Source organism: Chlamydotis macqueenii, chromosome 7, assembly GCF_036417535.1.
Source record: "Chlamydotis macqueenii isolate bChlMac1 chromosome 7, bChlMac1.mat, whole genome shotgun sequence".
Taxonomy (NCBI): Eukaryota; Metazoa; Chordata; class Aves; order Otidiformes; family Otididae; genus Chlamydotis; species Chlamydotis macqueenii.
In genome coordinates, this window is record NC_141562.1 from 18,467,329 (window position 1) to 18,491,069 (window position 23,741).

At 41.8% G+C, this 23,741-nt stretch overlaps 1 protein-coding gene across 4 annotated transcripts in view; it reads left to right on the forward strand.

The window, feature by feature from the left end:
- Positions 1-23,741, forward strand: part of GBF1 (golgi brefeldin A resistant guanine nucleotide exchange factor 1) — a 107,446-nt gene that overhangs the window by 76,295 nt on the left and 7,410 nt on the right. For all 4 annotated transcript variants that reach the window (XM_086751798.1, XM_086751799.1, XM_086751800.1 and 1 more), the window contains 22 exons: positions 225-360; positions 2,650-2,879; positions 3,828-3,996; positions 4,182-4,393; positions 5,101-5,199; positions 5,609-5,803; positions 6,198-6,384; positions 6,832-6,972; positions 7,524-7,612; positions 10,503-10,705; positions 11,163-11,286; positions 11,594-11,719; positions 12,325-12,407; positions 14,691-14,927; positions 15,818-15,911; positions 18,805-18,981; positions 19,484-19,548; positions 19,639-19,762; positions 20,339-20,410; positions 21,692-21,786; positions 22,238-22,391; positions 22,609-22,831. In XM_086751798.1, coding sequence (XP_086607924.1) covers positions 225-360; positions 2,650-2,879; positions 3,828-3,996; positions 4,182-4,393; positions 5,101-5,199; positions 5,609-5,803; positions 6,198-6,384; positions 6,832-6,972; positions 7,524-7,612; positions 10,503-10,705; positions 11,163-11,286; positions 11,594-11,719; positions 12,325-12,407; positions 14,691-14,927; positions 15,818-15,911; positions 18,805-18,981; positions 19,484-19,548; positions 19,639-19,762; positions 20,339-20,410; positions 21,692-21,786; positions 22,238-22,391; positions 22,609-22,831 — 3,235 coding nt within the window. The remainder of the gene's footprint in view (positions 1-224; positions 361-2,649; positions 2,880-3,827; positions 3,997-4,181; positions 4,394-5,100; positions 5,200-5,608; positions 5,804-6,197; positions 6,385-6,831; positions 6,973-7,523; positions 7,613-10,502; positions 10,706-11,162; positions 11,287-11,593; positions 11,720-12,324; positions 12,408-14,690; positions 14,928-15,817; positions 15,912-18,804; positions 18,982-19,483; positions 19,549-19,638; positions 19,763-20,338; positions 20,411-21,691; positions 21,787-22,237; positions 22,392-22,608; positions 22,832-23,741) is intronic.

Consider the following 23,741-nt stretch of genomic DNA (forward strand, 5'->3'; position numbering starts at 1 on the left):
ATTGTCCCTTGATTCATATGTGGAGTGTTGGCTAATATGTGGGCAGTGGGGATTCAGGAGCTGGTTTGCATGATTTTGAGGTGCTGATTAATTTGTGTGATATACTTAAGTGCTGTTGCCTGACTTTGAGGATTTTGAGACAGCCTTTATGGGTTGGCTTGTGTAATCCATTGTGCTATGTGGTTTTGCTATACTGATACTTTTTAATGATTTATGGTTTTCAGTTGAAAATGAGAGCCGGAGGAATGAGCGAATCATCAAAATGGAAAAAGCAGAAGAGATCGCCAAGGCCTCCTCGCCATGTTACTAAGGTCTCTCCTGGGACAGAACAACCAGCAGCCAGTGCTGGTAACATTGCAGGTAAGTTGAAAGCTGTTTCCAGAGACCAGACAGCATCCATTCTAGAGCTTTTTTGGGGTCTATTGTTATTTAATAAATTTCTCTTAACGTGTTGTCCTGCATTAGATTTTGTTTGTATTAGTTCTCAGCAATAAAACATATCATAGCTTTTCAGTTCAAGGAGAAGGAGTTTGAAGGAGATGGAATACATACTGATGGAGGAAAGCATGGTGCTGGGGCTAACTTGACAGCATTTCTGTTCCTTTAGTGTGCCTTACATGGATAGTTTGTACAGAAGGGAGTGGGGACCTGGAGTGGTGGCTGAGGTTGTGGGCAGCCATGTGGTGCAGAGGAGTTGGAGAGTGCAGCAGGTACATGAAGAGATTGAGAACAGGAGCAATGGCAAGAGGAGAGCTAAGGGGAATGGAGCTGGGAAAGAAGGCTTCCTGCAACAGGAGGTTGCTGACTTAAGTGACATATTCTTTTCTGTGTTCCTGAAGGCTGTACGAAAAGGTGTGGGAAGAGCAAAGTGTGACTGGGGAAAATATACAGGTAGAGCTGAGGCATGTGCAGAAACCTAGCTATCAAGGATGGCTGAATGAACTGGTCTCTCACTACAGATGTAAAGACTGAAAGTGTGCACCCACAGTCCATGAAATTTTGGTAAAAGGTTACATTCATTAAGGGACGGGGAAATATGAGGTGTGCTTCTGGCTGTTATGGGAAGAATAGAGGCCATAATATGGTAAGAAGACATGAAGTTATGTAGGAAAAAATAGAGGGAACAGCAAAAGTATCTGAAAGGGGATTGTGTGTGGGAAAATAATGGGTATACTTGTGAATCTTTTTTCACATGCGTTGCTTCAACCTGCAGAAGTGGTACAGTATTTGACTAGTGCTACAAGCTCAAGAATATAATATTGGGGAGCTTCCATATCCTATTGTTGTAGAGTAGACTAAATAGTTACAACTGTTTTTAACCTCTCCTCTGGATAAACGAGTCCCCTCTGGCTGCAAAGTACTCCATCTCTTGTGCACTCTACGGTTTGACGGCTCAGACATAAACATTAACAGTGAAAGGAAGCAGACAAGAAAACTGTGTAAAATACCTAGTTCTAACACTTATTCTGTCACAGGAAGCTATTCAGTGTTAGTGTGAACAATTCAAAGTGTGTTTCTACACAAGAGCATGATTGGTGAAAACTAAGGAAATAATGATTGTGATCAAATTGCATGTAACTCAGAACATCCATCCAGATGAGAACTTATCCCTACATAAATCACCATTATATTTATGTTTCCAAACTAATATTAAATTCTGTTAAACAGTCTTATAACTCTGGTAGCATTTTAGAGAGAAAGTTAAATTGTGTTAGAAAGCACATCATTAACTCTGACCTTGTAGTGCTAGGTAATGTATTAATTCTGCTTTTTATGCTGGAATCCTGGCTCAGCAGGTGAAGAAGAAAGACTTGCAAAATTGATCATGTATTCCATTTAATTTCTTAAAAATCAAGTAACATCCTGCTGCTTACTTAAGACATTTCCAAAAATCAAGTCAGCAATAAAACACCACTTTGCAAAACCATACACATTTCATATGTAAATTCATAACATAACTCTGGTTTGTGCCTTTATTTTATTACTGTGCCCTGCATTATATCTTCTCTTTTTAAAATATTTGGTTTACATTTTTAAGTTCTCCTCAGAACCGTAAGAGCTGCAAATGTGTGGGTTTCTTTTAAAGGAAAGCTTAGATGCTTGGGGCACTTTCTCACATACAGAAAAAGTAGAAATACTTCACCGCTCCATTCCAAACTCATTTTAATTCTATTGCAATTCCATTTGTTTAAGGAGAGTTAACAAAATAGGTTTTGCCTTCCAGTTGAGTTAAAAATTCTCACTTTGAAGGAATGACTAATCCCTGATGCCAGTCTTTAAAGTGATTGTGCCATTGTATCAGAGTAAAGTATGCGTTTGGGGCTGGTTTCAGATTTATTCTTAATTCTAGAAACCCTCTGCACCTGTTACATAACTGTGAATTATCTTATTTGCTGACTGTTAGATTCCAACTCTTGTCTTTTAATTTCAAGAACTGCTAGTATCTCACCCGTTCACCTATTTGATTCGTTAATACCTGACAAAGGATAATGTGATTTATCTGCATTCTCTACATTAATGCTTAACTATCTGAGATCATTTGTAGTGCAAAGTAGTAATCAAAGTAATCCTTTGTTGCTATATTCAATGTATGAACTTGTGGTTGAAGGAGAGAATTATACTGATCTTCTTGTTTCTATTTCTCATCAGCAAGTGGAGTTACTTTCATAGATGCTCCATCTCCCAACTCCTCTGGCAGCTCAGAAAATGTTTCATCTCCACTTAGCCCAGCTACAGACAGTGGTTTGGAGTTGACCTCTCAGACTACCTCCAAGGAAGACCTGACAGACTTGGACCAAGTCACCTCTTTGGGACTTAATGCAGGAATGCCTTCAAATGAGGCCAAAGTCACTGAAAATCAAAATCAGCCTGAACTCCAGGTACACGGATGTAACTTAGAAAGAAAAGTTCAAACTCCTAGCATTAGTTGTGGATTTAGCACGCTTATTCACTTCCTGTCTCTCTTTTTGGTCATAGTGTTTATGACCAAAATAAAGACTTAGTCAGAATAAAACATCCTTCACTGTAAGTGATTTGTAAGATCACGAACATTCATTCTTTGTTTTCTCTTAAGACCATCCCCATTGGCTCAGAAATTATAACTGTGTAGCCCAACAATGCACCTGTGTATTCAGTTATACTCTTGCCAGTACCATTAACCTTAATTAAAGGAGAAACTGTTAGAGGGGAAACATAGAGAAAATGTGCAAGAGAACTCATTTTACTATCTTTAGTGAACAATTTTGCTTGAGTTTGTAGAAATTCATCTGTTGGTGTGTGTGCATTGCTGTTGCTGTGAAATATCACTAACCTGAACGAAGGCCTTTGCCAGTGAGTTTTCTTCCATGTTGTCTCCACTTCCCCTACAACAGTAATACTGTTGAGAGGATGGATTAGAGCTGCAGAGAACCTTTCCAAGCTGCAGATATTTTGAATGGTAAAAATGCTAAGAAGGCATATATAGAAATAGTGTGCTGAAATTACGTAGCATTTAAAACCCAAAAATGAGCCAAATCCTAACCTCAGGGGCAGTAAGAACTGATAGATTATAGGAGTATCTTCAAAGTAAAGTCCTTAGTCTTGCAACCTAGAGTTATGTAGAATAGATAAGAACTAGATGGAAGTGAAAGGGCAAAGAGGACTGCAGATTATCTAGAGGTGCTCTTTTCTCTTAAATTTTGTTTTCCCGCTCCTCTTCCATGAGACACCTGTGTAGTTTTAATAGTTCTGAATGAATCGTGAACAAATAACCCTTTATTTTAGCTTATCTATTGCTTGTTAACTCTTGTTTTGCATCTTTTATTCTCGAATGACTAATATCAATGAAGAAGGAAAGTCTGAGGGAGGAGAAGGTCCAGTCAGCTTCTGTCGAGTCTATCCCTGAGGTCCTAGAGGAGTGCACGTCTGTAGCAGAACATTCTGACTCTGCCTCAGTTCATGACATGGACTATGTAAATCCCCGAGGAGTACGTTTTACTCAGTCTTCCCAAAAAGAAGGTGAGAGGTGGGCAGTGTTGCTAAAGTCCTTTCTTCTTGACACTGTTCTGTTTAACATCCTGCTAAGAGGCTTATAAACTCCTATTCCTCAGCTGGTCTGTAACAATGTAATTTGTAACACTTGTTAGGCACCTGCCAAAAGCAAAAGCAAAGTTAAAGAGCGTTAATCTCTCATTTTTCTTTAGGAGCAGCACTGGTCCCATATGGACTGCCATGTATTAGGGAACTGTTCCGCTTTCTTATCTCACTCACCAACCCTCATGACCGCCACAACTCTGAGGTGATGATCCACATGGGGCTGCAGCTGCTGACTGTTGCCCTGGAGTCAGCACCCATTGCAAACTGCCAGGCCCTCTTGGGACTTGTGAAAGAGGAGTTGTGCCGGCACCTATTTCAAGTGAGTGTGGTTTATGCTAGCATGGCATATGGCACTGGGGAGTCAGAGACTAGTGTGCATCGACAAGTCTATTGGAATTTAGTGTTGCGAGGTTTGGCAGGTCTCAGTGTTCAGATAAGCTCTCTGATGCATTGCAATGAGAGTTCTGAATTGCACCAGTGTAACAGTGCTGTTGCAAAGCCAGAAAGGTTGTCATGTGCTATTTTCTTCAGACCAGGGCCAAGAAGGTCTGGTCTGAAGAACAGAAGGATGAAGGTGATTTGAATGAACTGTTGCTGTGGATAGCGCTATGTTTTGATATAATTGGTTTTGAGGTAATTGTGGATGCAAGTTACCAGCTTAATAGTCAGCAGAACCTTTGGAGTACCAAACTATTAATTGCACAAGGGCCATCCTGGAGGCAAATCTTCTCCCAAGTTTCTTCTCCAGTAGAGGATCTGTGGACTTGGCAAAAGAACTAAGTTGTAGTAGGAAAAGTGCTACCACAAGCAAAAGAGAATTAAGTATATTCATCCTCGCTAGCAAAAAGTGAGACTAGGAGGTTGAATAAGGGATTGTTTTTTGAAATACTGTTGCTATGGGAGGCAAAGTGTGGATCTCAAGGCTGTTGCAGGTAATGCCTGCAGTGCCACAGTACTGCTACTTATAGCTCAGAATGACTAGCCTTTGTAATTCTTAAAGGATTTTTTTGTTTGTTTCTTGTTCAGCTACTGAGTGTTGAACGGCTCAATCTGTATGCAGCCTCCCTCAGGGTGTGCTTTCTTCTGTTTGAGAGCATGAGAGAGCATCTGAAGTTCCAGCTGGAGGTGAGGTTTTTTTTGAGTATCACTGGGTACCTAGTAATCGTTTCTTGGACTTCAGTTAAATACATATAGCTAGGCAGTAAGATACAGTCTAAATATCAATTTACCTTTGTATAAATGACTCAGTGGGTTATGGGTAGGCTTCTCTTTTTTGATAACAAAATGTCTTTGAGACTGGTGTGCTGCACTGCCTGCCTTCATCCTGCTTATTTAGAATGATGAATCCAGGTGCACAGGACTGTATAACTATTTGAAGCCTTTCTACAGTCTCCTTCAGAATGAGCCATCATTAAAGATGGAGTGTCATGTGGGAAGATGAAGCTTAAATCTATTTCTGTAGTCCTCAAAACTATTCACTGTCTTGCTTTCTTTTTTTCTTTCCTTAAACTGAGCTGCCCTGTGTTTCTGTCAGATGTATGTCAAGAAGCTGATGGAAATAATCACTGTGGAAAACCCAAAGATGCCCTATGAAATGAAGGAGATGGCTTTGGAAGCCATTGTTCAGTTGTGGAGGATCCCCAGTTCCGTCACCGAGCTCTACATTAACTACGACTGTGACTACTACTGCGCCAACCTCTTCGAGGAGGTCACCAAGCTGCTCTCCAAGGTGCTGAACCGCGGCCGGGGGGCTGCCGGCTTCAGCGGGCTGGAGGGAGGGTGGGAGCAGAGGGGTGCCGAGGGGGAAGCTGGTAACTAAGAACAAAGGTAAGGACTGATGTAGAACTTAAGAATGGGAGTGGTCAAAAGATTTGGAGTGAGTAGTTTGTAGAGGTGAAGAAGGCTTTTTAACATTTGCAAGCAGAAAATAAAAGAATAGCCATGATGCTTTAATAATGTCACAGCAGATAAACCATTAAGTATATGCTGGAAAACCTTGTGTGAACAGTTTAGGGTGTTCTTTTGTATGCTTTAGGCTTCCCCAAGCTGTGTGGGAAACTCCCTTCCCCCATTATTGTGAGAGAGGCGTGAAAACTGACTAATGCTTATATTTTATTTCCCAGAATGCCTTCCCAGTTTCTGGACAGCTGTATACTGTCCATCTACTGTCTCTGGAAGCGTTGTTGACAGTGATAGATAGCATTGAGGCACATTGCCAGGCCAAAGTGCTGAGTAACATACATCAACAAGAGAAGGAAGTTGTCAAATCCAGCCCAGAAACCATGAACAGCATCAAAGAAACAAGCAATAGTAAGACCCCTTTCTTTGATATTTTGATATTAAGCTTAGTCTTGTGCTAAACTTGCAGATCTCATTTTGGTAGCTGATATAGTAAGCTCCTTAAATATATATTTTCTGTCTTCCTGTTGCATGTTTTATAACTACACAGTGTTTTTAGCAACCTTGCTATTTGTAAAAGTTAAAGGTATGAAAATGTGCCCCTCATGTGAAGCTTTATATAAAGGCCATGTCAAGACTGGCAGTCACAACAGAGGAAGGGTATGCCATGGGATTCATGCAGACAAAACACTGAGGATACTGAGGAATCACAGTTACTGGGGGGAACTCCTTTGAATAAGCACATATTCAATCTAGAGTGATCAGTTCATTATTTCTCTATTGCTAGCCCTTTCCTTGGCTTATGGTTTGTTTAAGCGTGAGTTTTGAATTTTATTTTTTTTTTAAAAACTTCTGCAGATAACGAGAGAGTACTCAGTGAGGGAAAATCTTCCAGTGCAGTCTCAGAGCCAGCTGGAGCATGTCCTCCCACCAGTGGGTGCCTTATGGCTGATCAGATGAAGGAGAGTTGCATGGAATTGGAAGGAGGAAGCGAGACAGGTAATAGTCTCCGCGATACCCTGCACTTTGAGTGCGTATATGCTGAGAATGGTCCTGACACTTGCTAACTGATCCTGCTATACTATAGACCACTGTAGCTATTGTGTGTTCAAAATTAGAAGGAGATATGTGGTGAATATTTATTATATATGTGTTATATAGGTCTACTAACTGTTGCATTTCTTCTGGGAGGGACTTAGATCTGGTGGGTCACTTTGGGGCAAAAGTGTGTGAAATTCACACCACTGCTTAGTATTTTTAAGGTAGTTAAGGGCTCTTGGGGGGATCAATAATGTAAGTAGTCAAAATAGCCAGAAAATTAAATCTTGTGGATGTGTGAAATTGTCCAAGACTAGAAGCTACTATGCAATTATGCTGAAGAAAATGTGAGTGGGAAGAATGTAGTAATTAAGTAGTAGGAGTGTGACTGCCATTTGCAGAGCAGCACATTGCAGCAAGACTCCATGACTGAGAGTTATGAGGGGACGCTATAGTGGGCTGAGTGCTTCTCTGGGGATAGGTTTGACTGTAGTGATGCTTTGTCCTTCTAGCTGAGAAGAGTATCCCCAGGAAGCCTACTCGATTTTCTTGTATCCTTCCGAGCCCTCAGGAACTTATACAGATCAAGAACAAAAAGAAGGTATGATTTGGAATATACTACAAGAGTATCTTTGAGTGTTCTCCTTGTTTCCCATCCCATGTGGGCTTTGCATGACTGGTCGTATGTCAGGAATTTTGAGTTCTAGTCTCTACTGACAAGAATTAAATTGTCAGGCACTGAAAATCCTGCCGCAGTACCGAGACAGCAGTGATTATTATCTGTTCTGGTTTAGCTATGCTAAAAGTTGCAAGAGGTGTTGAGGAAATTTTGTGGCACAATTTGTAAGCTAGGTCCTTCTGATTTCTGGGTGGGTAAGTTGCTAGATCTGGTTTGTATTATATGGAGATAATCAGGTACTCTCATCAAAAAGGACAGATTCCCTACTCTTACCAAACCTGTAAATGGGGAGCATACCAAGAGGCCCATAGTAGAAATTAACAGTCTAGCCTGCTATTCTGATTTGTTTATTCCCGTGTTTGCTTTATCATAAGGATGACTGAAAAGATTCTCTTGATTGTTGCAAAGATATTCTTTGTCTAAATGTCTGGGTTTTTTGAACCTCATTAATCCAAATTATAGCCTAAACTTCATACAGCTTTTCCATTCCCTGAGTATTTCCAGTCTAGGTCTAGTGTTGACAAAGTTGCTCCATGCTGATGCCTTTGTATTTATCTGCTGTCTTGTGTCAAACATCAAGTATTGGCCTGCTTGTTCACCTCCAGAGACAGCAGATGAATTTGGTATTTAAAGTCCCTGGCACTGTTTTTTGGTTTGTTGTTTTTTGTTTGTTTGTTTGGGTTTTTTGGTTGTTTTTCTTCCATTCACACATGTTCTTTGTACAGATTTTCATTCTCTTTGAATATGAGGTACTTGGGTGATTTAGGAAGTTAGAGATTATTAAATTTCAGTATGAAAATGACACACATTCTGGATGAAATGTGAGTGGCCATAGTAGTTGTGAGGTAAGGAGCCAGGTGATGTAGTGGAAAAATAAATTCATGTCTTTGAATGATTCATTGGTTGTAAAGAAAAGGTTTTTTTATTTGTACTTGACTAAAAGACTTCTGATTTCTCTCTCTAGTGTAGGTGGTTTTGTTTTACATTATTGTAAGGGAAGTGATTCTCAGCATAGTCTTCAAAGAAACCAGTGAGTTTTGGCATTAGCTAATTTCTAATAAAATTATATTGATTTGGTTAGTGTTTCATTTGTAACACTTTGCTTTGCGTTAAATCTAGCTTTCATGGCAGCTCTGCTAATGGACTTTGTGAAAGTCCATTGTTGAGAAGGGAGCTTGCATAGTGCTTCTACTGTTCTAACTAAAAACTTCTAATAATACTCCAGCTTTACTGTGCTGGAAAACAAGGTTAGAAGAAATCAAGAGCATTGCCAGTGTCTGAGAGTTCCTCAGAGAAAGTTCCGGGTGGTCCTAGAAAAAGGACAATGCCTTACACTACAGCAGAGGCAGAAAGATGTTCATAAATCTCTATCAGTTTGCTCAGGGAAAATCCTTTCCTGACCCTAAATCCACTAGTGATTTCATCCTGAGCATGTAAATAGGGCACACAAAACATTCAGCTTAAGTAATATTGATGTTGACATGGCACCAACATGTTCTGCTTCCGTTAGCCTCTGAAGTACTCAACATTACCACAGCTGGAAGGAGGAAAAAACCTAAATAAAAGCAGAAAACAAATTAGGAATCAAATGGAAAGTTTTCTTTGATGTTTACAAAGGCAATGACCAGAAGCTCAGAAGCATAGGACTGACGTGATTATAAATGCAGTGCAAACTGCTAGCAGTCCAGTGTCCTTTCAGGTGGTCTTACGAAGTACAGCTGGTCCACAGAGTACCTTAGGGCTTGGGTTACAGGATTTGGAGCTGAACAGAATTGCTGCTAGCATCATATAATCCCTTCAGGCCTGTTATACCAGGGCAGTGCATGGTTGTTATTTTGTTATGCCCTCACTGGTTCCTTGTGTGTTCCATGCTATTTCACTGCAATTTGAGGATGTTCACACAGGCAGGGAAGCAGAGAACAGAAGGCTGGTGGCTTCTGGGGTGCTGAGAAACCCAGGGGAGCTAGTAATCATGATGGTCATTAATTTAGTTCACTAGGTCATCGCTAGCAGTTTGATCGTGATAGGAGCTAACAGGGAACTGATATTTATTCTGGTGCCTTAGTAAAGTTCATACAGTTGTTTGTGCTTTTGTTTTTTCTGAACACCACTGAGAACGTTGAGTTAACCCTTTCTTAGTCAGGTGTTTTATTACACTGTGACTGTGGTACAGTCTAGTTTCCTAAAATAAGAATCAAGCAGAGCAGGGTAGTTGACTTCCCTTCAAAACAAAAAGTGCACCTGCTCTTCCCAGGCTACAGATAGCCTTGTCATGCTGGAATACCAGATGATCCTGGGACCATGTGTCACTAGCAGAATGTTTTCTGGCTCTTAGTTTAAGGTTTTGCAGCACTTCTGTCTTGCACCTGCTGAGTAAGTGCCAAGGATTCTTGATGTATGTCTCCTGAGAGTGAGGTAGAGTATGAGAGCCTGGAGCAGTGCTGCTGTTGTAACTGGGTAGAGTTGATCTTGCCACATGTCTGGGGTTCATCAGAGACCTTCCTCTGCTCTGTTTACATACTAAAGCAGGTGAGGCATTTTGGGTAGCAGAGCTAATTTCTTGGTGAAATGTCAAAGCTTTTCAAGGACGGCAGCTCATGCTTGCTCTGTCCAGTATTATTTGATAGTGAATCCTTGTGATGAATGCAGGTTTACTGGCCTTGGTTAGCCTTCTTGCTGGATTACACAGTCCAATAAACTTGATCATGCTGAAGTTGGTCTATTTTCTGCTTTCGTTTTGGTTCAAATGCTAAGAACAATCTAAGGTAAGAAAAGCACTTCAAGCTTCTAATTATCAGAATGTCTCCTTCAGCTGCTGATAACTGGCACAGAGCAGTTCAACCAAAAGCCAAAGAAAGGGATACAGTTTCTGCAGGAGAAGAACCTTCTTGCCACCCCTATGGACAACAATGAGGTGGCCAGGTGGCTACGGGAGAATCCTCGCCTAGACAAAAAGATGATTGGGGAATTTGTGAGTGACCGTAAGAACATCGACTTACTGGAAAGCTTTGTTGGGTGAGTATGTTTCTGCATCTCTTTAATCAGAAAGGGGTGAAAGTTAAGAGTTCAGTGATTTAAAAAAAAGCAGTAGAACAGTAGTTCCTGGAGGCACTGGATTTCTGTGGCTTGGTTCTCTGTGTACCACTATGCCTTGATTCTATGTATCTCTTGCATATGGTAACACCTTTGTTACATATAATAGTATGATACTTGAGCTCCTTTCAGTAGGGCCAGTGTCTGTGAAGACTGGAGAGGTGATTACATACATAATCACCTGTAGGACTGTTGACTCTCTTATTGGTTTTTTGCCTGTTCATGGTATATTTTTTCTCTTCTCTCCCTCTCCTCTTTACTGTCTGTTCTCTGTGAAATTGGTATTCTGATGCTGAAACAAACAAGACTCTAGTCAGTAAGTTTATCCTACCTTTCCCATCCTGTTTCAGTTTCTCCTTGCATTTCATTCTTCTTACAGGACTTTCAGCTTCCAAGGTTTAAGGCTGGATGAAGCTTTACGACTTTATCTAGAGGCCTTCAGATTACCAGGAGAGGCGCCTGTAATCCAGAGACTGTTGGAAGCCTTCACAGAACATTGGAGGGTGTGTGTACTTGGTGGGCAGAAAGCTTAAAACTGCGTTCTTCCTTGTGCATGTGCTTGACATGATGGACATGTCAGATCAAACTGCCTATATGAACTTACTGTGCCCTGCAGGCAGCAGCTGTTGTTTTGTAGGAGATAGCAGTGGGACATAGATTTTTGGGGTGCTTTTTGAAAGCTGGAGTCAGAGCCTGGGGTTTTTGTTTGTCCCAGAGATGATTCAGTACTGTGGGTAGCAAAATGGCTGTCTTGAGTCATTGATACCACTGTTGCTGTAGGACTAATTTGTGCATGTATTTGCCTTTCAGAAAGCAAATGGATCCCCGTTTGCTAATAGCGATGCCTGCTTTGCCCTGGCCTATGCAGTTATTATGCTGAATACTGACCAGCACAACCATAACGTCCGGAAGCAGAACGTCCCAATGACTCTGGAGGTGGGTGTTACCAGGGTAGGCACCTGTCTTCTCTGGTTTTGATAGCAATGTAGTACCTGTTTTTTATCTCAATGGTGTTCTCTTTTTTTTTTCCCCTGGCATTCGTCACTCATGTTCACAATAAGCTAATGTGCAGCACTGAAGCTGAGTGCAGTTGGAGAGGGGACTTGTGAGCAAGGGGCAGTCTGAAGAAATACAAGCTTAGCACACAACTTGCCAAGTACATCAAGAGGCTTCTGTGTGTGTAAGCAAACTGTATCCTAAGATGTAGTAAAAATGAGAAGACAGTTGAACCACTGTGGGCTCCTAGAGAGTTCAACTCCTGTCAGTGTCAATGCAGTGGTACAGACCTGTCATTTCGATGTCCAGCCTCAGCTAAGCATGTATTACTTTGTGTCCCTGTTCTTTCCCTGTGAGCAGAGATAGGGGTTGCTGCACAGTACTTCCATTAAGAATAGTATTTAGTCTTTGAACTTTGAGGCTGCATGTTGAAGAATGCAGGAAAATCTCCTTCTGGTCCCATGAAAAAGAGGTGGAGTACTGATCCCAGTCAAGCAGTTAAAGTTGGAGATACTGGGAATTAACGTTGGTGTAACTTTTTTCAGGAGTTTCGGAAGAACCTGAAAGGTGTGAATGGCGGCAAAGACTTTGAACAGGACATATTGGAAGACATGTACCATGCCATCAAGTAAGAATCAACCTGTTGTCTCCTTGTACGCAGAGAGCAAACTGTTGTTCAGTCCGTGAGATCTCTGGAGAGTATGGAGAGACTTGCCAATCATGTGCCTATCTGCCTCAGACCAACTTCCAGCTCCATGTGGGGCTGTGATAACACGTCTATCACAGTGATTGCACTGGATTTGTGTCTTTTGGATTCTTGCTGTGATATTTTAATCCACAGAGCTTAAACTAAAATTAAAACATACATTACTTCTATCAACATGCCAGAATGGCTGAGCAAGACCAGCAGATGTGAAATGCTGTGTCTAAGAAGGCTCTGTTCTCCAGACTAGGCCTTTAGACTTCTTTAGAACTTTTAATGTAGTGCTAGAGATAGTATCTCATTGCCAGGACAACACTGGTTCCCTGACATAAACATGTTCAGGTCTCAATTTCATGTGTTTTGCTTTTGAGCTCTTCATATGAGGCAGCTGTCTGCACCATTCTTTTCTGCCACTCCTGAAGCTCTTGGCACACTGACCAGAATTTGAGAATTCCTGGTGGCTGAGGCTCTTTTGTGCACAGACTGGCTCTGGGCAGGGAGCTTTAATAATAGCTCAGAAATCTAGCCTATCAGTAAATCCAAGCCCAGCCAGTTTGAAGCTGAGAGGATTGTGTCTCTGAGGAGACAGGATGTGACTCTGATTCTCAGCTGGTTTCAATCTGCAGTGGCAGGCAATGTCACAGACTGGAAGCAGGGCAGTGTGGTTAGGCTGACCCTCCCTTTTGAGCCTTCTCTGGGAAGGTAGGAATGCTGCCTGTACTGAATATCTAGCAATTCTTCAAGAGATTACTCTAGCTTTCAAACAGAGCTCTAGTTTTGATTGGCTGCTCTCCCATGAGGGTGTTCTTAATGTTTTGAGTAGTATCCTGAGCATATCCTTATATCTTTCAGTTACCTAGTGCCTCTGTCCTCATCTATTCCCCTTTATCCTCCCTTCACCAGATACTTCAGCTTTTTCAGTATATTCTCTGGCTAAAACAATTGGTGTATCATTTCGGTATTGCTCCATTTAAGATAGATTGCCCCAGTGTCATAGCTGAGATTGAGGAACTGCTTGTTTTCTTTGTATTATTTGTGGGGGGTGGGAATCAGAGTGTAATCTGGACAGAGTAGTGCATAATCTCTTCAGGACCTCAGCATTTCACTTCTGAGCACAATTTCATTTCCTGAGACTTTCCAAGTAAACCCATTCACTTGTTTCTGTTAATATTAATCAAATATGGATTCTTATTAAAAATGACGCTGTTGACTGCAAACATGTTTTCCTATATAATCTCAGTAATGATTGCTCTTACAAAATCTGCAGGCACCTGAAACTAAGAGCTTATTTCTTATGCATAAATCAAGAGGATTTTTTTATAGCTGTTGTTAGCACATGAAAATTGTTTATTGGCAACTGAAGCATGTTATTTTTTTATTGTTGCAGAGAGACCTCTACTATTCAGATTGACTGCAATCTACTATTCTTAGTGTATTTCAGAGTCTTCTTCAGTTAGTAGGTCATTTGCAGAGGGTTATCTCTTATGCAATGTTACCCAAGTCTAGGGAGTGTGAATTTAGGCTTGATACGTTTTAACCTGAGATTGCAAGTACTACTTGGCATTAATTATAATTGTTTTATTATTGTATAGCTTTAATCCAGTTAAGAGTAAGGAGCTGTGGTACCCTGGTTATGAATCACCCATCATACATTTGGTTTCTTGTTATATCCTTAATTTTGTACTGCTTGGCTTTCTGATATTTGATTTTGGCTTAATATGAATATTTGCATTATTCTTATACAAAGGTATTCATGCCTACTGTTGACTGCAGTGGTACAACAATTTTTTTTTATTATTTTTTATTTTTTTTTAGTTGGGAGTAATGAGATATGCAGAGCACTCTAATGGAGTGAGAGCTGGGATGGGAGGGTGAAGCTATGCTAGTGTGCTGTGCAAAATTTCTCATCATTTAACTGCAGTGTATGTTGTGTTTTGCACTTTTAGTGCAGGGTAGCTGCTTCTTCAGTACTATCCTTGCATGGTTGCTGCTGCGTGTTGCTGAGAGCTACTAGGCTTTATATCCAGGATATCAAAGATGGGCAGGGGAAGCAGGCAGGCGTAGGGAAATAGAATGTTTCAGGAGCTGGTAAAATCACTCCAGAGTAAGTATCACTTAGCTTTGGGACCATTTAATGAAAGGCACTGTTTAAATGTTGGGTTTGGCTCAGAATGAAAAATTCAACCTTTCTGCCTTCCTCCTTTGTAGAAATGATGAGATAGTGATGCCAGAAGAACAGACTGGCCTGGTGAAGGAAAACTATATCTGGAATGTCCTGCTACATCGTGGTGCCACTGATGAGGGAATATTTCTCCATGTACCTCCCGGAAGTTATGACCATGATCTCTTCACCATGACCTGGGGGCCAACCATTGCAGCACTGTCTTATGTTTTTGACAAGAGCTTAGAAGAAACAATCATCCAGAAGGCTATCTCTGGTTTCAGGTAACTCTTGCATTCATGAAGACCTAGAAGAGTTAAAAGTGTGGCCATTGTTTCCTGTTTACCTGCTAGAGACATCACAGTGAATATCAACTGTTACTTTTCCTAGCAATTGAAGAGTATTTTATTGTGACCTACAGTCCTCTAGTTTTGTTGTGTTGTTTCCATTGATTCATCCCATCTTGGCCTCTCTGTTGCCACTCACTGTTTGGTTTGATTGCTGTAATGTAATAAATCGAAGTGGCTGGGGTATGTATTTTTAAACTCCACCCTGGTTACATTTAAAAGACCTGCTGACATAGCTGTGCCATTTAGAAGTGAGGGGGGAAAAGTCACTCTTGAATTGCACAGTGATACTTGCAAAATTCCTGCATACGAGCAAAACCTCTTGTGTGTGAGGTTGTAACTGGCTGAATGGGATGGGGGGATTTTTTTTTCTTTCTTTCTCAGATGACCAGTATTAAAAAAACTTGCTACCTGTGAGAAACTGTATTGTATGTTTAGATCCAGACCAAATGATGCCTTAAGCATAGTTTTAAAGCTCTGTTCATGTCGTGCTGTAGCCATGATCTCTTGGAAACTAGACCTTCAACACTACTGCCAATCTCAGCAACTTTCTCTTAGGAGATTAGGTATATTGGCTCAGATTCAAGTGGTCTGTCTGTTTAGACTCACTTCTTGAAAATGGTCCTTGCATCAGCCCAGACAGGTATCAGGATGAGGATTGAGGTTATTTGAGGGTTAGTAGTAGACTTCTGTATATCAGCATTCATTATGTGTGGGTGGAGAGGAAGGTCTAAAATGTCAACAGAGAGTCTCTCTGATTTGCTGTGCTGGAGACCCTTGTCTGTGCAGACTTATTACATTATTTTCTGGTTTTTTTCTTTCCCCAGGAAATGTGCAATGATTTCTGCTCACTATGGCCTTAGTGATGTGTTTGACAATCTCATAATTTCTCTCTGCAAGTTTACAGCTCTCAGCAGTGAAGTAAGTTTGCAAGGAGGGGAAAGAAGCATGGGTTTTAGTATATTGGAACTCTCTTCCTCTGTTAAGCAGTAATATTTGCTTATTTTGGTTATCACAGTATCTGTAGATATCTGTTAGGCCTCGCCCAGAGTTTTCTGGAGGAGGCAGTGAAAAGTGTGTAGTGACGTAGGACTTCCATAGGACAGGTTCAAATATGCAGGTTTCCTTCTACTCATTCACAGGAGGCAGTTTGTGCAGAGCAGAATGCCATGAGTGGAAGTATTTATTCCACCTGCTTGATCTGAGGAGACTTGCATCTCCCTGTGATCAAGACAGGGATAGTCCATGATCCCAAATAAGTTTATGCATTTCAGCTATTGAATATTTAGTTTAGGGCTTACATGTTGCCAAGAGGGACTGTTTTGTGAGCTGTTCTTCCAAAGCGTAGGGACTGTGCATCCGCCCTGCATGAAGGGGTTAGAAAAACAAATGCTTTGAATTGTTGATTGTTGTGTGGAGTCTGGTAATAAGATCAGCTGGTACCCCCACTTTTGGCAAGCCCTAAAGACCATTTCCCTGCATTGTACTGTAAGAATAAATTAAAAGTACAGTGGTACAGAATAAATTAAAGGTACAGCTTACAGTGTAAGCTTTTTTTCCCAAATCTGTTTGTGTGTTACAGCATTAGCCTGTTTTTCCCTGAGGTGTTTGATAGTGTGTGGCAGACCATGCTTTGTGCTAGTGAGGTGACAGCAACTGCTTTAAAGGGCCAGAGCTTGCAAAGAATCTCACAGCATTGCTCTGAGAACCAGTGCAGGACCCACAGTGAGCAGAATAGAATTGCCACACATACAAAAAGGGAAAACAGGAGCATTCAAGACTTGAAGTATGGGAGTAAAAAGGCCAAGACAGGTGATCGATTTATTGATTGATTGATTGATTTATTTATTTTAAATCCCCTGAAGGGATAGCAGAAAGGGAACAGTCCTGAAAATTAATCCAGTTGATGGAATTAGGCTGTAGGGAAATTGAATTGTTTGGACTAGGTGTTTTGTATCACTTGTGTTCTGGCATTGGTGGCAGCGAAAAAGTACCAGGTAGACTATTAAAAGACAAAGAATTCCCAAGCAGTGGCGTTGCTGTAGATTCCCTATTCCTCCACAGCTCACAGCTGATGAAACACTTGATCCTCTCCAGCCGTACCAGACCTCGAGACTATTAGTAGATAACACAAGCAGAGGAATGTCTGCCATGAAACAACTGTTTGACACAGATTTACATAGTAGAAGCAACTAGATTAAGCCCTCAGAGGCACCAGCTATTGCCAGCTGCATCCTGTCTAGTTGTGAGACTGGAATCTGGAGCGGTCCGGGGTCTGTGTAAATTAAGCAGGCATGTTTTTTTGGTAATGACTTAGAATCGGCAACTTCTGGATTTGAAGAAGGCTGTGAGTTCTTATCTTTGGCCAGATTCCAAGTACACCAATTACTTTCTGCTGTCCTAAATTCCTGTAAGGCTTGGAGACAGTAGTGGAACATGACAACTGAACAAATATTTGAGAGAGAGTCTGGTGGAAGGGGAGAGGGAGGGGCTATCTTCACAGACTGAGAGGCAAAACAAAGAGCAACTGTTAGAAAGCAAGGGCAGAACATCAAAGTGTCACTTAGCTGCTAGTCACTTCCCAGGTCAGATCATCCCTGGTGATCAGGCATCCTCTCCAAGCAATTGCTCTGCATTGCCTCTTTGGTTGAAAGAAGAGGAATGGAAGGGAATGTGGATGGGGAATGAAGTGATTTAAGAATAGCAAGTGCCACACTTCTTGATGCACAGTTAAGACTCATACTGACTCAGTGTATGAGTAGTAGCAAAACCCCTGTATGTTTTAATTCTGTGGTTGTGGCTTGTTGCCACAGTGCAAACCCAGGCATATTGCTGTTTGCACTCTGAGACTCCAGTGATGTATGTATTCATGTGGTTTCCCCATAACAATGGAAAAAACAAATTGATTGTCACATTTCTGCCAGGCTTCCAGATTGGCACGTCTAGTGTACTTCACCTTTAGATTAAAGACCCGTTTTGATAACAATTTCACCAACAGTCTGGCTGAAGCAAGAGCTAGTTTTTCTGAACTTCAGATCTGAGATTGGAAGAGACACATTTTCAATCCATCCCATCTCCTGTCTTCTCTTTCCTTTCTTGATAAAGGAATTAGTATGGGTTTTGTCCAGTTAAGCAAGAGAATGGCAAAGCTCATCTCTTGTCAAAAGGAACATTGCAGTGAGCTTAATGGAGTAAGTTACAGTGTCTGATACTAGCTCACATGGTTGCTGGGTTTTTTCTTGTTTTGGCTTAAATGGTTAGTTTAAATTACTTAGCACACTTTTTGTATTTTGAAAAACTATGAGTGCGTTGAACAGATTGTGAGGAATTGTGATCCAGCAATTTTTTGGCAGAGACTGTATGTCAGGGTTCATTACTCTGAATCTTGCTAGTGGTAGGAGTAGCTTTGCAAGTCAGTAATGCTTTTGGCCATAGTTTCCGTCTCTAACAGTAAAGCAGAGTAATTACTGCTTCCAGAGGGGATGTGGTAGTTTTTGTGGAAGGCTTTGAATGGGAGTTCCCATAGCAGAATAAATTAGTGTTAGTGACTTTTCAACAAGCACTTCCAAAGTGCTCTGTATTGTTGTCGTTCTTGGAGAGCTTGTATCTATGTGATTCAGTGATTCAGCATGTATCAGGTAAGCAGTCTTGTCCTTGTTTTTCTGCAAAGTGAATATGAGCTGAGGAGTTAACCAAACATCGTACACAGAATTGTTGTCTTTCCTGTAACCAGTTCTGAACAGTCTGCCCTAATTTGCACTGAAAAGAAAACATCTCTTGCTGACTGATTGCCACCCCCTCTTCTTTCCTGTAGTCTATTGAGAACCTGCCCGCTGTTTTTGGAAGTAATCCCAAGGCCCATATTGCAGCAAAGACTGTGTTTCACTTGGCCCATCGCCATGGTGACATTCTGCGGGAGGGCTGGAAAAACATCATGGAGGCCATGCTACAGCTTTTCCGAGCAGAGCTGTTGCCCAAGGCCATGGTGGAGGTAATAATAGCTGGCTTGTGGGTAATTGAAGAGTGGGGGAGTGGGAAGCTGGCTTTTCATAGAACGACTTCAAAGAGGAGGGGACCTCTCTTGCAGAGTCTTGGCTTTGGTAAAGTGTGTACACAGCTAGAAAACCTGCAAAGGGCGTAGTGTTCAAGTTATGTTCAGGCTGCAGCTTCTTTCATGGGGTTTAATTTTTTTCTCATTTTACTTTTTGTTGTATTTAAGAAATTCCAGCATTCATTTTACTTGAACAGATTTTGAATATTGTGCAGAAGGAGGACATGCTTATAGGCCTGAAGTATTAGAGCACAGCATTGGTATTGCCAGATAGGGATGACACTTTACTGAAGGAGTGAAGAGTTGAAGAGCTGGGGTTGACCACTTACACATGAGCGGTTGGGTGTAGTATTTCATCACAAAGTGAAGCATTACGGGATTGGGGGGAAGGCTACAAAGAAGTAGGCAATTGATCGTACACATGTTCTGATGTGTTTTCCAGGTCGAAGACTTTGTGGATCCTAATGGGAAAATCTATCTGCAACGTGAGGAGGCACCATCTAACCGGTGAGTAGTGCGGATTCCTTTTTGTACCAGAGCTGGAGAACAACATAGTTTCTTGTTTTCTCACTGATGCTGGTGTCTTCTGATTTGCAGTGGTGAATCTACAGTGCTGAGTTTTGTTAGTTGGCTCACCCTCAGTGGGACAGAGCAATCTGGCATGAGAGGGCCATCTACAGAGACACAGGAGGCAAAGCGAATGGCTCTGGAATGCATAAAGGTAACATACAGGCTGTAAAAGAACCTGGTTTTGTTTGTGGTGACATACTGTGTGGATAACAGGCAACAGAAGCATAAATATGCATGCTTCTAGATGGTATTGCAGGTTCTAGAGGACTCGGGAATTGTAAGAAACTACGGAGGAGCGTATCTGTATTGACAGCTAAAGGCTGTTATGTACTGTTATGCACAAATGAAAACAGGAATGATTCCTCACAAGAGGCTGAGATCTGCCCTTTGTGTCACAGTCCTGTAACTGAAGGAAAATTAATAAATTCTCAAATAACTAATCTTTTCCGAGACAGCGTTAAGGCATCTGGCGCCAACAAAATCTGAACCTGTAGTTTGAGCAGTGTGTGGACAAAGGGAGTTATCTGTTAAAATCTGTCCAGCAGAGATCAGGTCTGTAAAAGGTAATTAATGTTATAGAAGTGAACTATCTGGCAGTTTTCTTCCAGGTAATTGTGTTAAAGCCACTATCTGTATCTTTCCTGGGAACAAGCTGTGTTTCTGGAGGATCTGTTTGTATGCCTTCCCCATCCCCCAGGTGCACAGTCCTCTTTTCTGTCTTTTGCAGCAATGTGATCCTGAAAAGTTGATCACAGAAAGCAAATTCCTCCAACTTGAATCTCTTCAGGAGCTCATGAAGGTGAGAGAGATATTGGGCAAGATATTGGACTGGTGATGGAACAAGTATGCTATGCATGATCATGGATATGTTCTGTGTACTCACCTAGCTCCTGTTTCCCCAGACGAGGTCTTGGACCTCTTTGGGTTATGAAACCAGCCATTAGTTCAGCTGTTATATGTAGCTTCTGTGCTGGCAGCCGCAATTGCTTTAGTAGTAGAAGATGACATTAAATTGTGGAATGCATTCTAAAAGCCTTGAGAAGGTCATGGTAAGTGTTTGAAAATATGTGTAGCGGTGTGTAGGAGCTTAAGGCTTTTTCATTTTTTCTGGTGTGCTGTGTCCCTAATAAAAACATTCTAAAAGGCCACTTTAGAGGCAGGGGTTATACAGAAATATTTGACTGTGTATCCCTAGGTAGAGTGGTACCTGGCTGCTGTGGAAGACATAAGGCTGGACTCGCTAGCCTTTGGGCTAGAGAAGCTCATCTCCCTGGGGTACGGCAGTTACTTACCTGGTTCTGCAGGCTAGTGTGGAGTTTGAGACTACTCCAGGGTATGGAACAAATCTGGCTACTGCTCACCGTTTCCAAAAGCAAAGAGTGCAGTACAACCCTTGTAGGGATGTGTGTGGGGAGGCAGTGTATGTTGACTAATTCCATGGCTCCTTAAAGTGCCTTTCCCATCAGGCTACTGTAATTGCAATTCACTGGCTTTATCAGTAGGGTGCTTGGCACTATTGAGATTTCTGCTAAAACAAAGGAAAGTTTATTTATCAAAGCTTGCTGCAGAGGTTCAGAAGAATAGGAATTGAGTTTCAAAATAAAGATAAGGGAGTAAACCCCAAAGAACAATACTTAAAACAGCTAAAGCGGAACTTGCTGTTTGGATCACCCAAAGACCACTATATGGTTGGCCCACGTGGAGAAGTGGAGATTCGGTTTTTGTGTGCCATATCAGTTTCAGGAGAACACTTTGCTCTTACCCCTGTTACGTCAGGAATTCTCCCTTCATATACAAGCTGATGGCTTGAGGGGAGTAGTTCCACTATTTCTACTCTTTCTTAGGTATGTCTGCCTTTTCTATGCTTCACATATTCTTAGCAAGAAGCTGCTGACTTTCAGAATTCCTCTCCATCTGAGAGACTTTGTCAAGAGTTTAACATCTTGTAAGTTCATATTGCATCTCTTGCCAGGTAGTGGAGTGCAATTTTGCTCAGACTCAAAGCATTCTGTTGGTCCTCACTTGTTGGTCCCTCAGTTTTGGGAGCTTGTGATTCAGAAACATTTCCTGGCTTTTCTAGGCTCTAATCTCTGTGACTCCTGATGAGGAGACCTATGACGAAGAGGATGCTGCCTTCTGCTTGGAGATGCTTCTGAGGATTGTGCTAGAGAATAGGTATGACCTTGAAATACACGCAGATTCACTGTAAATGTCCCTGCTTTACTGCAGCTGCTGCCTGGGTCCAGGGAATGAGATCCTTATGTGGTTGATTTGCCAACTGAAGCAGCATGTGGCTGTCATTTCAGGGCTTAGCAATTCCGCTTTAGCATGTGCAAACAGAGGGGCTGTTCGCCCATGAATTATTGCTTCATATCCTGAGATTTGGAGAACATAAACTAAACTCTGGAGGGAGAATTATCCCTCTTGATTGCTTTGCAAGTAATGGAGTAAATAAGAAATGTGATGGCTTTGTTGTTTCTGTGTGTCTGTTCTTATATCTCCCGATTGGAGTTTTGCATTGAAATGAAGAAATAACAGATTATCTGGAGTTCTGGGAGAGGTTGCTGGATCCCTCTTGTCTCATCTCCTTTCATCCTACCCTTTCCTTCCTCCTTGTTGTGGCTAGGGACCGTGTGACCTGTGTCTGGCAAACTGTCCGAGACCACCTCTATCATCTCTGTGTCCATGCGATGGAGTTCTGTTTCCTGGTGGAGAGGGCAGTGGTGGGGCTTCTGAGACTGGCAATTCGGCTCCTTCGTCGGGAAGAAATCAGCACGCAGGTAAGGGATTTTGGAAAGTCAGTTACTGGGGTTTGTGGCTGCACTTGGCAACATAGGAAACCAATTGCTGTTGAATAGACCTACATTTAACCTGTCTGTGTACTGCAGTTACAACAAACAGCAGTTGTAAGTAGCTCTAAATAAGTGAAAGGGGACTTGGCTGGAGAATGGAGGGTGACTAGCAGGGTCTGTTATTCTTGTCTCCTTCTCTGGCCAGGTTCTCCTTTCATTACGTATCCTGCTCATGATGAAGCCAAATGTGCTGTCCAGAGTTAGCCATGAGGTTGCTTATGGCCTCCATGAACTCCTGAAGACCAATGCTGCCAACATTCACTCCGGGGATGACTGGTACACGCTTTTCACCCTCCTGGAGTGTATTGGGTCTGGGGTGAAGCCACCTGCAGCCCTGCAGGTTACAGCAAGGGCAGATAATGACACAGGTAAGACAGACTAGCTTTTTCTAGGAAATCTGATGCCTGCCTGCCAGATAAGCAGCTGCTTCCTCAAGCTTTTCAATTAGCAAAGGGGACTGCAAGAAAACAAAGCTGATATTAAACTACATTAGTGAGATTAAAGACCAGCACCTGCTGTTCACTCCTACCCCATGGTCTGTCCCTGTCTTTACTCTGCCATCTCTTCGTACTCTGTGAGCAGCAGTCCAGGTGCTAGTCCCTGAGAGAGCAGTGGGAGGAAAACTGATATCACTTGTAGCAGCTGTAGAAGGTCTTTGCTCTACCCTGGGAGTGTTTTCTACTGGTTGTGGTCCAGTACCTTGGGTAGTATAGCCTTAATCTCTCATCTGGGTGTGTATTGTAAACCCAGCTGTTGTGCCTGTCATACTTTCTTCTTTTGTGGGACTGACTCCTTTCTGTCCCCATTTTAAGGATCTTGTAAAGGGAGTTTTTCTTTAAAATTCTATTTCCAAATCAATTTGTGTTCAGAGTGCCTGAACCATTCCCACAAGACCAACCCACTATTTCCCACTTCTGACAGCTTCAGACTGTCAAAGCAAAGAGCAGGAAAAGACTTTTCCAGAAGCCTTCATTTTCGTTTTGCTTTTCTAGAACTTCTTTGCTAGGTCCTCATGCTTTGTGCTAGACAGATGGGAGAAATCTGGTTTTGCAAAACCCTTATGGCCTTTGCCTTCTGGGCTAATGCTGAGCTGTCTTCTTGACTGTGGCACCTTGCACATCGGAACATTAGTCCTCTTTACCTCCTTCTGAAAACATTTGGTGCACTGTGTTCACAGCAAGCCTGTCTGTCTGCTGGTGAGTTTCCAGATAATGTTGAATGATGGAGAGGATGAATTTTTGCTTCTAAATAACATTATATCAGTAGCTTAATTTTGGC